The sequence below is a fragment of the Lupinus angustifolius genome, chromosome LG11 (genome assembly GCF_001865875.1).
Source record: "Lupinus angustifolius cultivar Tanjil chromosome LG11, LupAngTanjil_v1.0, whole genome shotgun sequence".
Taxonomy (NCBI): domain Eukaryota; kingdom Viridiplantae; phylum Streptophyta; class Magnoliopsida; order Fabales; family Fabaceae; genus Lupinus; species Lupinus angustifolius.
The window spans coordinates 1,165,918-1,178,413 of NC_032019.1; the positions used below are offsets into that span (position 1 = coordinate 1,165,918).

At 33.4% G+C, this 12,496-nt stretch overlaps 2 protein-coding genes across 3 annotated transcripts; one reads left to right on the top strand and one right to left on the bottom strand.

The window, feature by feature from the left end:
* LOC109360411 (molybdopterin biosynthesis protein CNX1) lies at window positions 1,542-9,665 on the top strand. Of its 2 annotated transcripts, XM_019605297.1 has the most exons (13): window positions 1,543-1,746; window positions 1,836-1,962; window positions 2,325-2,455; window positions 3,026-3,127; window positions 3,296-3,379; window positions 3,963-4,190; window positions 4,361-4,539; window positions 4,623-4,727; window positions 4,848-5,150; window positions 7,410-7,567; window positions 7,659-7,765; window positions 8,978-9,034; window positions 9,395-9,665. In XM_019605297.1, exons 1-13 carry the CDS (start codon window positions 1,594-1,596, stop codon window positions 9,611-9,613), a joined length of 1,953 nt encoding a protein of 650 aa, XP_019460842.1. In that variant the 5' UTR covers window positions 1,543-1,593; the 3' UTR covers window positions 9,614-9,665. The 2 variants fall into 2 exon arrangements, with proteins under 2 accessions (XP_019460843.1, XP_019460842.1); XM_019605298.1 differs by lacking the exons at window positions 3,296-3,379; window positions 3,963-4,190 and having other exon boundaries at window positions 1,542-1,746.
* LOC109360415 (protein RESTRICTED TEV MOVEMENT 2-like) lies at window positions 9,936-11,668 on the bottom strand. Its single transcript, XM_019605304.1, has 2 exons — window positions 11,430-11,668; window positions 9,936-10,710 (listed from the first exon to the last, which is right to left on the bottom strand). Exons 1-2 carry the CDS (start codon window positions 11,530-11,532, stop codon window positions 10,037-10,039), a joined length of 777 nt encoding a protein of 258 aa, XP_019460849.1. The 5' UTR covers window positions 11,533-11,668; the 3' UTR covers window positions 9,936-10,036.

Below are 12,496 nucleotides of genomic sequence, written 5' to 3' on the forward strand. Positions count from 1 at the left end.
AATTTATAATGATAAATATTATTATTTACAACATATAACTTAACCACTAAAATATTTCAATGGTTTTCATAGGCAATCAAGTCTTGACTAGCATGATACAATTCCATTTGAATAATGTTGATCAATATTTTTTAATTTTGACCGATTTAATTATATGTCTAATATAATTACCATATTTTTCCGATGTGAAACAAACTTATATGATGAATCAGCCGGTACAATATGATATTATAACATTGATTATAATTACCACTTAAACTTTTTGAACACTTCAAATGGGCACTATAAAATTTTAATTAATCTCAATTAACCTTTAATTATTACAACTAATGTTCCATTTGTTTCTCACTAAGTTAGTAATTTAGACATATACAACAAGTAAATTTAGGTCCAAACAAATTTCACTAATAACTTTTTCAAATTACTCATATTGAATAAATTTAAATCCATTCATGCTTTTACTAAAAGATAAATATTTTAGAAAAAAGGGGTTTAATATTTCCCCCCGGTAAAATAGAGGTTAATTTTGAAACTATATCATTTTTTGTTTAGATTCTAGAAATGGATAACAATAGACAAATCAACCTAACATAATTTTAGTTAAAATGGTAGAGTATACAAAGCTTGAATTGTCATTTAATTTCTAACAATTTGCTTTATTCTCATATGAATATGATGAGGTGTTGAAAATGTTTATTTTTGGGATAACATTGACATTATCAGTGATATAATTATGGTTTTTGGTTTATATAGTTGGACATGGACATGTTAGGTGAAAGAGAAAAATAAATTAAAGATTTAAATACTTTGATAATTGAGTTACATAAATAAAATTTGGAAGGTCAATATCAATAGATGTCATTTTTTTCATTAATAACATAATAAGGATTGATAGAATAATTAACTAAATATAATTGAGAGGATATATGAGTGTTGGTGATGTCAAATTATAAGAGAAACAATTAAAATAAAAAAGCTCCAAAATTAAAATAATGAGCAAGGATCTATTTTGGTTTTTAATTTTCTTTACCTATATCAACTTGACTACTAAAAAATTAAAATGCAAAAATGATTCCAAAAAACATTAGGGATAGGTTCAGAGTTTGAAATCTATGCACTAGTAGTGTAAAAAAATTTATTCTGTCAACAAAACAAATCATTTATCATTAAGTTGTGTTACTTTTAGTTGAGAATCAAGGATGGTTAACAACTCGATAATAGCTGGTTAACAGTGTAAAAACATTACACAGTCAATATATGCATATTAAATCCATAATTAAAATTATTACAATTTTGATTAATAGTAACAGGATTTAATATTTATAGTGTAAGTGTTTTCATACCATCATCAAATCTTTGCTATTAATATCTTAACTACCATCGATTTTCAAATAAAAATACTACAAACTAATAATAAATAATATACTAACAGTATAAATTCTCTGATTATGTTTATTGTTTAAGCATTATTAGCACGAAAAGTGGGTGAGTTTTCACTCTTTAGAATAAAATTATAAAAGGAACAGTATCGCTATCTTTGATTTCACAGGAGTAACATCATCTTAAGTAATCGTCGGCGTCTTAATACAAAGGATGTTCTCTGTAAACGATGCTCTTAAGACAGTCCTAAATATTTGTGAACGTCTTCCTCCAATCACTGTTTCTCTCCATGATGCCCTTAACAAGGTCCTTGCTCAGGACATTCTCGCCCCTGACCCTTTACCTCCTTACCCTGCTTCTGTCAAGGTATTATTCATCTTTTTTATTGGTTTCTTCAATATATGTAACATTCATAAATTTTGTTGATGGGTTTTTCGTGTTCATGATTTTTGCAGGATGGGTATGCTGTGATTGCTTCAGATGGTCCTGGTGAATATCCTGTAATAGCTGAATCAAGAGCTGGTGATGATGCTCTTGGTGTTACTCTTGTTTCAAGAACCGTTGCTTATGTCACCACTGGAGGTTTCTCTATTTCTCTCTGAAATATTTTGTTTATCGATTTATGCACTTATGGGGTTATCAATGCAAACAATTTCATCATGCATGATTTATTGATCATATCCTCCATTTCTGCATACCATGCTTATTATGTTTGTGTTTTTATTAAGTATATTGGAATGGAAAATATTTAAACTATTGAAGTGTTTGCTTGCTTGGTTATCGGTTCATATGATTTAAAATTTAATAGGTGACATAATTGTGAGGTTATCTAATACAATTATACAGCAACAACAACAACAATCAAGTCTTAATCCCACTAGTTCGCTTTTGATATATTTTTTTATTGATAGTTCATGTTTTTGATTTCCTTTTTCATTGCTCAGGACCCATACCTGATGGCGCTGATGCAGTTATTCAGGTTGAGAATACTGAGCAAGTTAACACTGCTCCAGATGAGCCAAAGCGGGTGAAAATATTGGCAAAAACCACCAAAGGCAGAGATATTCGCCCAGTGGTATTTTCTTATGACTCCTCTAGAGTTATATTGAGTTGATTAATGATTGTTGTACCACTATGTTCGATCCCTTGGCACTATGGTGTATATGTGAGGTTGGGTAGGAAAGGAGGCACTGGATCAGTCCACGTGCGCAAGCAGGATGGGGGAGTAAATATTGACAATAGGTTTCTGTAATTGGGCATCATTCCCTCTTTTTTCATACAGTCAAATAATTGGATTACTGTTACACCACACATGGTTTTGGGATGTGCCTTCCTCTTACATCACCTTGTCTGCTTCATTTTTCCATTTTTGGGTTTACTCCACCACCTTATGCCTTTTCTCTCTAGCAATTGTGAAGTTTATAATAGTGTGAAAAGAGTTGTAACATTTAAAAGGGGAAGGAGTTAGAGATAGAGTTAAAGTAACTGGACTTCTGATCATGCAAAAACTTGGCACTAGTTCTTTGTTCACTACTTTTAACTTATCTTTTACATGTATTATACTGTTGAAATTTTGTTGTTTGCTCATTGCGTTGTTGTATTTGATGATCTATGGTTTTGTTCATCTAAAAGAATTCATTGACAGGGATTTGACATCAAGAAAGATGCAACAGTCTTAACATGTGGAGAAAGATTAGGTGCTTCAGAGATTGGCTTGCTTGCTACAGTTGGTGTAACAATGGTTAAGGTATTTTTTTAAAAAGAGTTCCTGGAATCTGATCCCAGAAGCAAACTTCTCCCCATAATGGCTCATAGATTTTATTTCATTCCTTGCTTGTGCGCAGTTTGATACGTCCTTTAATATTTACAGTTCTATGTTGATATACATAATAATGAGAATAATGATTTGCTGCAGGTGTATCCTACTCCTACGGTGGCTGTGCTTTCCACGGGAGACGAGCTCGTAGAGCCAACTACTGGGCATCTGAACCGTGGTCAGGTGTGGAGGGCTAGGATTTATAAGATTGTTCATGATAATTTTGTGAAGATGCTTAGTGGGAAAAATGATGTTATTAGAACTATGGGATAGATGCTGGTTAGACACGACTAAATTTCATGTCAGCTCTAGGATGTTTTATTAAATGATTGTTGTTAATAACTATTTTATATCATTGTTATTGTATTATACTACATATTAACTGTAAATTGAATTTGTCACAATATATTTTCATTTATAAGAGCACAGTGACTTAAAATTAATTGACAAAGAGTTTCACTTTGGAGATATTATTTAGTTGGTCATTGACCTGTTGATGCGTGTTTGGTATACATATTGCCTTCCCCACCCCTTATATTTAAGCATGATTACTTATTACACCACCAATCACTGTCTGAATCAACCTAGAGATATTACAGACATTAATTGAGCTGCTTGCACTAGTTGAATGGCATGACACTTGTTTTATCCCATTACTCAAATAACCATTTGTGGCCTATCTGTTTGGATTTGTAATATATTTTATTAGAAGAGTTGCTTTGTAAATGTAATTAAAATGAATGTATGCTAATTAGATCCTATGCAGATTAGGGACTCTAATCGTGCCATGCTGCTGGCAGCTGCAATACAGCATCAGTGCAAAGTTGTGGACCTCGGCATTGCTAAGGATGATGAAGAAGGTCAAGGAAGGATCTTGGATAATGCTTTTGCTTCTGGAATTGATATTCTTCTAACTTCAGGAGGTGTTTCAATGGGAGACAAAGACTTTATCAAGCCTTTGCTTGGAAAGCGAGGAAAAGTACATTTCGAAAAGGTTATGTTATGCTTTTATTTGATTTTATTAGTTAATAGAAAGATTCTGATGTCGTGCAGTTTGGCCCATGGATGAAATGTGTATGTTGTAGTTGTCGAAATTTCAAAATGTTTTTAAGTTTAATGCTTTGGTATCACATTAGCTTAATTTAGCTTTTATCTATCTTTCAGGTGAGCCTTAAACCAGGAAAGCCAATGACATTTGCAGAGATCGACTCTCAATCAACCAAAAGTAAAATACTAGCTTTTGGGCTACCTGGAAATCCTGTCAGCTCTTTAGTTTGTTTCAATCTCTTTGTGGTCCCTGCGATACGCCACCTTTCGGGGTGGACAAATCCTCATCATCTGAGGTTACATAAACTTCTAAAATAATATTTTTTTAAGATGATCTCATTGCTTACACTTTTATTCATTTTATTTCTTTGCCGTGCAGAGTACAAGTTCGACTTCATCAGCCCATAAGGACGGATCCATTTAGACCAGAGTATCATCGTGCCACTGTTATATGGAACAATGACGATGGAACAGGCAATCCTGGGTAAGTTGCTGTGGAATTGTTTCATTGTTGTCTAGCAGTCCTATATACAGATTTCATTGCTGTGGAATTGTTTCATTGTTCTCTAATGAATGAACTTATGTTCCTTCTCATGAATTTCAGTTTTGTTGCTGAGAGCACTGGTCATCAGATGAGCAGTCGACTACTTAGCATGAAATCAGCCAATGCTTTGTTAGAATTTCCGGCAACAGGCAGTGTAGTTTCTGCAGGGACTCCCGTGACAGCTATCATAATTTCTGACCTAGGACCCAGGGCTTTTGGTGAGAATCAGGCGCCGTCAGAATCAGCGTTGTCGGGAATTAAATTGCATAAAATGGCTACAGATTCTTCAGGGGATACTGAATTCAGAGTGGCCATTCTTACAGTAAGTGATACAGTTGCTCTGGGGGCTGGCCCAGATCGGAGGTATTGACCTTCATCTTATACTTTATATTTAATTTGCGTGAATGCAAACAATGAGACATACACAAAGCAACTTTAATTGATTTTTGTGGTATTTTCCCAATTTGTTTAACGCTAGAAAAGTACTTTACACTTTCTAGATGAAGCAGCTTTTAGATGTTTCTAATGTTGTGTAAATGTAGAAATTTCACAGCACAACAGCACATATATTTTTAAATTTTTTAATCTTTGTTTTGTTTTTTATATTTATTTTATGAAACTGCATTGCTAAATCAGGAGATTTTAGGCCATATCCGACATATTTATTATAGACCTGCAAACTAATAGTATTTTTAACCGAGTGCATATAATGTACTCTTTCAAACCAAAGAAAAAGATTATGTAGAGTGATTGAGCGATGTGGTGTTTGTCTAAAGCTAGATCTGAATATGTTATCTTCTCTGCAACGACAATTGTAATCTGTTGAAAGAGTCATATAAGCCTATGCTGTCATAATTGCTAAATCCTCTTTGGATAAGGCTGCATCTAGATACACCTCTTTGAATCATTGTTTGAAAGAGGTCACAAAGTTGATGCCAAACTAAACTTTCTAAACAGCAGACTTGATATTAGTCAATGCCAAGAGGGGCATTGCATTCATATACTGATTATTCTGCAACAGTTTCAAAGTTGAAGTGTTTGAAGATAGAGTAATGTTAGTAACTTAGTATATACTCAGATTTTCCATGAACCCTATATGTGGCACATTGGCACTGTTGTTGTTGAATGAATATACTTCTATTTTTGGTTGTTGTTTTAATTGTAAATTTTAGAAGCAGAGCACTTCAATTGATTTTCGTAGTATATGTCCAATGTTATAAGGAGTTTTTAAGACTAGAACAATAGTTTTGCAAATGTTGCAGCTTCTAATGAAATTGTGCAGATTCAGAAATTTCACAGCACGGTTTTTTTAAATTATTTATTTATGAAACGACACTGCTGCATTATAAGATTGTAAGAAGGCTGATGAGATATTTGCCATATTCAACATATTTGTTATTGACCTGCAAAGTTTTAATAAAGTTTTTGTTTTGTTTTTGAGTTCATCTAATGTATTCTTTCAAACCGAAGAAAAAGTTTCCATAGAGCAATTGAGCAATGTGGTGTTTGTTCTCATTAATGTTTCTGTCTGGACATTGTATCTCATCTGCAACAGCATTTTTAAGATGTTGAAAGAGTCATACAAATGTTAAACCATGTTCTTTGGAGCAGACTGCATCTAGATACATCTCTTTGAATCATTGTTTGGAAGAGGTCACAAAGTTGATGCCAAACTAAAGAGCAGACTTGATATTAGTCAATGCCAAGAGGGGCATTGGTGGTATTGATTGTTCTGCAACAGTCTCAAGGTTGAATTGTTTGAAGATAGAGTAGCGTTAGTATATACTCAGATTCAACGTGAGCCCTATATATGGCAGCATTCTACCATTGAATTTCATAATATGCTCATATTTGTAATTTTAAATTTTGTTTTTAATGGTGGATATGCTGCCCCATACCTCTTTGAACCCCATGTCTATACTTACATTATTCTTGAAGATGTGAACTTATGCTTTGCATATTCTATTTTATTCATTGATCTGTTTTATTGTAGAACATTTCTATTGATTATAGACTCTGCCTTTATTTGCATGGTATCAAGCCACGGCTTCAGATTATTGATCTTTCACACATTCTATGTATTCAGCACTTGAGATTTATCCATTTTTTTATGCATGTGGTGGATTGTAATTTTCTTTTGCTCGTTTATTCTTCATCATCCCTTTCTCAACCCGGCTGTTTGTTGTCTGCCTTACAATTTGGTTGAGGTCTTCTGAGGCCTTACAAATGGTCAGGTGTTCCCCTTTGATTGTTCTATACTTGCATTTTACTCTACTAGAATTCAAAGTAGTAGCCCTTTGAGCTGGAACTCCTGGTTTCAACTTGATTCCATAATTTTTTTTACAAATCAACTGTTAGAGTGGTATGTGGTCTTAACTTGTGAACTGTGTCCTAGAAATTTACTCATGCCAATATAAGTGGGTTAGAATGGATATATGTCCATACATTATCAAAAATGGCTTTAAGTTTAGTGTTAGTAATTTTCCCTTTGTACGAAATGATTTTGAAGTTTTGATTAAAACACTCTGTTTTAATGGGAAATCATGAGTTTTAAAGTGAAATAAATTATGTCATTTATGTATGTAAGCATCAAGGTATGCTGACTTCTTTACATGTAAACAGTGGTCCCAGGGCAGTTTCCGTTATTAATTCTTCTTCAGAAAAGCTTGGAGGAGCAAGAGTTGCAACAACTGCTGTGGTTCCAGATGATGTGCCAATAATTCAGGACATTCTAAGAAGATGGTGTGATATTGAACATATGGATCTTATAATTACGCTTGGTACATTTCTATCCAACTTATCAGCTAAACAGTTGCAAATATTGTAGTTTTGTCAAGTTGACATTGGTGTTATTATCATTTGCCAACCCAGGTGGTACTGGCTTTACCCCACGAGATGTAACACCAGAAGCTACAAAACAGGTGATTGAGAAAGAAACACCTGGTCTTCTGCATATAATGATACAAGAGAGTTTAAAGGTACGGACAGCTACACTTATGTTGGTCATATGTGTAGTTCCAGTAATGACTTGTATTTTTCGGTTTCTTATTGTCTTATCTTCTTCACATTCTTTCTATACTTGTTAATTTTCCATGAGTGCTGCTACACATCCCGCGTTATATACCCGGGAACTGGGATAGTAGCCCACTTTTTATTAAATAGTGAAACAATTTGATGTTAAACTGAAATAATTAGTAAGCATCCAAACTTAAATAAAGTGGGTATTCGGGATGTTCTGGGTTTTAACCTGGATGGAAGTGTCAATTCCCTTCTCCATATTACTGTTCAAAAGACCCTACCAGACTGATTGGCTGTGTTGGCCAGCCTTTGCCATTATGGCTATGTGACTTCTTACATCATAAACAGAAGCCAATATATTTAGAGTAATGCTACTTCTGTAAACTTTTATTTACAAGCTCTTTGCAACATTACTTGTTGGTGGGGATGTATTAATTGAAACACATTCATTTGATAACAAACTAATGAAGTCAGTTGGTAAATAGACAAAAGAGTTTGTGAGGAGCTTGTGTATTAAACTTTGTGGAAGTTGCATTAGTCCTATTTATTTTTTAATTCCCTCTCGTGTCTCTGTAAATGATGCAATTTTGAACAAGTTCAATCATGTTGAGACCATATGCATTCTTGAGTCTGCTTCTCAGGAAAGTTTGGGACTATTGTTTGTTGATTTTTAAAATGTATAATTATTTTGTCACCTAATCTATATCATAGAGATTCGACAAAGTTTTACGTTCGATGTTGACTGCCTAATACAACTTTTATCTAGGTTTAGGACTGACTATATATAACATCAAGTACACATAGGCAAGTTTAGAAGTAAAAACCATTGATAGCAGGATTCAAACCTGCGCAGGCAAAGCCCAACAGATTTCGACTCTGTCTCCTTAACCATTCAGACATATCGAATGGAGAGTAGATCAAATGGCGGTTAGTCCAATTCCTGGAGGAAGAGGGAGGCCAAGAAAACCATAGGCAAAACAATTAGGAAATGTTTAGAGATCATTGCTTTGTCAATGAACATGATATATGATAGAGTGTTATGACATTGTTCGATCCATGTAGCCGACCCCACCTAGTGAGGTTAAGGCTTAGTTGTTGTTGATTCTCACTTAAACTGTTTCCAAACGAAATTCTCAAGGATATCTTTAATATTGGTTTCTCTGCATAAATAGGTAACCCCATTTGCCATGCTTTCACGCTCTGCAGCTGGAATCAGAGGATCAACCTTGGTAAGGCAAAATGCCAATTATATTCACATTGCTTTTAAAAATATACTGTATGGAAAAATTAATCTCTGAAGCTTTTGCATTATCTCACCATAGTTTTCTCCCCTCATTATAATGGTATATTTGGTATAGCTTTCTGACTATAGCTCTCTAAGCATTTTCGTAATTTCTTCACAGAAAAATATAGTATTTCTTGGTAATTTCATGTAAGAATGCAAATACGTCAATCCCCCTCCCTTCCTCTCCTCCCCCTCCCTCTAAAACCCATATCTCCCATGTGATTTTCAATTAAGCATCTCAGATGCTATGTAAAGTACTTGCATTTACTTGTTAAGTTATGATCCTTGGTTTGTTGATGTTCAGATCATTAACATGCCGGGAAACCCAAATGCTGTTGCTGAGTGTATGGAAGCTTTATTGCCCGCACTTAAGCATGGGTTAAAGCAGCTCCGGGGAGACAAGAGAGAAAAACATCCTCGGCACGTTCCTCATGCTGAAGCAGCTCCTGCAGACGTGTGGGAACAGAGTTATAGGTCAGCCACTGGTGATGGCTCTGAACTCTCTTGTTCCTGTGGCAATTAAAGTTACTATATTTTCTCATTTGGTTCCCTTTCCTTACTCCTCACACGGATATTTTAGGATCAACATCTGTTTTACCAAAAGAGTGTGTCACTTCATCTGATTGGTTGGAAAACATATATTTAAGTTTAAAATTTAATGATAACGTAATTTTTTGACCAATAAAAGAAAGTGACACCTTTTGGGACAGAAGATGTGCTCCCGATATTTTAAGTCAAGACACGGAAAGTGGTATGGCAGATTTTAACTGTCTATTAAAATGGGGATGACTGTAAATCAAATATAGAAATACGGCTATGGTATAATTGAGTGGAAATATGGATGTCAGAAGTTTAATTTTTAATAGTTTTATAATTTATTGCATTTATGCTTTTACATGCATATAAACAGTGTTGTGTTTACATATAAATATACTCAGGAAGGAAATTACAGCTCTTGGAATTTTGATCCTCCATGAGATGATCTGAATGCATTTCTAGCATACAGCCCTAGCCCCACAGCCAATAATATGAACACAACCCCTTTCACCAATTTCTTCCTCTTGTTAAGCCTTGAATCCAAATCTTCAAGGGCTTCATCATCAATATCAGCCTGATTAGATTGTCCTAAACTGAGTGTGAAATCTAAAAGCCTAGTTTTGGATCTTGAGACAGGCTTGGCAACTTTGTTTTGAGGAGCTTTTAAGGTTTCTACTTCTTTTGTCTCAGTTAAGCCATTAGCACTAACTTTCTTAGCCATTTTGTCCATGCTAGCAGCTTCTGTTTCTGTCTTGCTCTTTTCCTTTTCATAGGTTGTCTCCTTCTCTTGACCAGAGACTTCATTGTTAGCATTTTGCTTATCAACCTTTTGTGATGTTTCCTTAGGCTTTGGAACTTGTTCAGGAGGATTTGTTGTTTCCTTTGTCTTATCTAGTTTGGCAAATTTGATATATAGCTTGCCACCCTCAAATTTAGCAGTCACATTTTCTGTGTCATAATCAGAAGGAAGAGGAAATTCTATATTGAAACGACCCCATCTGTTCTCAGTGATTTGTCTTTCACCCATAATCTTTAGGACAGGCTTTGAGGTCACTTGAACTTTCAATTGGTCCCTTCTATATCCTGCATGTAGTACATCAAAATTTAACATTTTTATGCTGTTTTTTAACACTCACTTTCTTATTGATTACAAACAAGGAAAAAGACTATGGTATTGAAGCTTGAAAAAAGGAACTTTTATAAGGTGAGTTTATTTCTGTCAAAACTTAGCCACATGTTTTTAGGGGTCTTTTTGCTATTTGAATTTTGGAAGGGAAAGAAGAGAAAAAGAAGGATTCAAAATCATCTTATGAGTGTATTTCATGATTCTCGGGTCTTCACGAACCCGACAACGTGTTATTCTTTTATTTTATAATAATAATAATAATAAATTGAAAGGGTGTAAGGATTAATATTTATTATATTAATTTGTTACAATTAAGCTGTATAAGAATCTATTAATATTATTTTGGCTAGGATTTTAAGTTAATTTGTTAGTAATGATCGATGTTATGAAATATTTATCAAACTTTCCTTTATCTTTTTTGTTTTCAAGTAAAGGAAAATGGTATTAAACATCTCAAATAAAAGGAAAATGGAAGGCTCTTAGTTTTTTTTTGGATAAAAAATATAAGACATAGTCTAGTTTTGATAAAATAGATCAAAATTGGCCTTAGAAATGGCAGAATGTTCAAAATATTTATTTTTATGGAGACTAAATAAATTTATTTCAAAAGCAATAATTTATTAAAAATAATATTAAATGTTGAATAATCTATAAAGAGATGAAAAGCCAAAATTACCTGGTAGCAGGGTAATGATACTTCCTTCATCTTTTGCCCATTCATAATATGGTGTAAAATCTTCATACACACGTTCAGCTGCTACTTGTGATTTTGTATCCATTTTGTGCTTGATTAGTTTCTGTTTTGATTTTGTGTTCTAAATATATTTACCTCTTATTCTCTTATAGAATGAAGGATATTGTGTTTGTTTTATAATCATGGGTGGTAGATTATTGTGCACTTTGCATTGCTGTATTTGATTTGCTTTATTACTTTCTTTACGTGCAAACATATAACCTATTTGATGCATCATGCAAGGATAATAATATGCTTAATTTAATAACACGTAGGAGGTAACCTCGTATCTTGGTAATGCTAAAGCCTAAGGTATAGATTTTGCATGCAAAACTTTTACCGACAAAGAGCATTTCCTTATAGTACGACATTTTCATTATTATTTTATAATTTATTACAACTTCTCATAAAATAAGACGGAATTTACTTTTTTCTTGGAATGACAAACATCATTCTTGTTCTTATCTGAGTCCCACAACATCTGCATTTTTCCACATTATCTACCTCTCTTCATTTTCATTTAGTTAAGAACAATCAAGAATTGTTCTTATTTGAGAACAAAAATTAGGAAATAAGAATAACGCAGTGAAAAATAGAATAAGAATGTCTTTATTCAGTTAAAAACAACCTTAAGAACAATGGATGGTTCTCTTATGATCCTCACTCTTGTAATTCTATTTTCTTCATGAAGTCCCATTTTCATTTCATATCATGTTTCATAAATATGTATAATGATTTGAGGAATGTTGAATTGAAGATAACATTGTTAGCAAAAAAAGAGTAATGAGAACTATTGTTAAATAAAAAGCAATTGTATTGTTAAGCTTCTTGTGGGTAATTTTAAGGATTGCAAAATTTTTAGAGAGGTTAACTGTGATTGCACCTGACCTATTGTACCTTTATGTTTTATCTCAAAATAAATTTTATACAATATGAAGATTCAATAATATCCTAGAGGACTAGAGTTACTTAGCATATTTATATCAGTGAAAAAGAATAGTAATTTAAGA

Coding starts and splice junctions, on each gene's coding strand:
- LOC109360411 (XM_019605297.1), top strand. CDS start 1,594: ATGTTCTCTGTAAACGATGCTCTTAAGACAGTCCTAAATATTTGTGAA. Junction 1,963..2,324: donor TGCTTATGTCACCACTGGAG/GTTTCTCTATTT, acceptor TTCATTGCTCAG/GACCCATACCTGATGGCGCT. Junction 7,766..8,977: donor TGATACAAGAGAGTTTAAAG/GTACGGACAGCT, acceptor CTGCATAAATAG/GTAACCCCATTTGCCATGCT.
- LOC109360415 (XM_019605304.1), bottom strand. CDS start 11,532: ATGGATACAAAATCACAAGTAGCAGCTGAACGTGTGTATGAAGATTTT. Junction 10,711..11,429: donor TATCATTACCCTGCTACCAG/GTAATTTTGGCT, acceptor TACTACATGCAG/GATATAGAAGGGACCAATTG.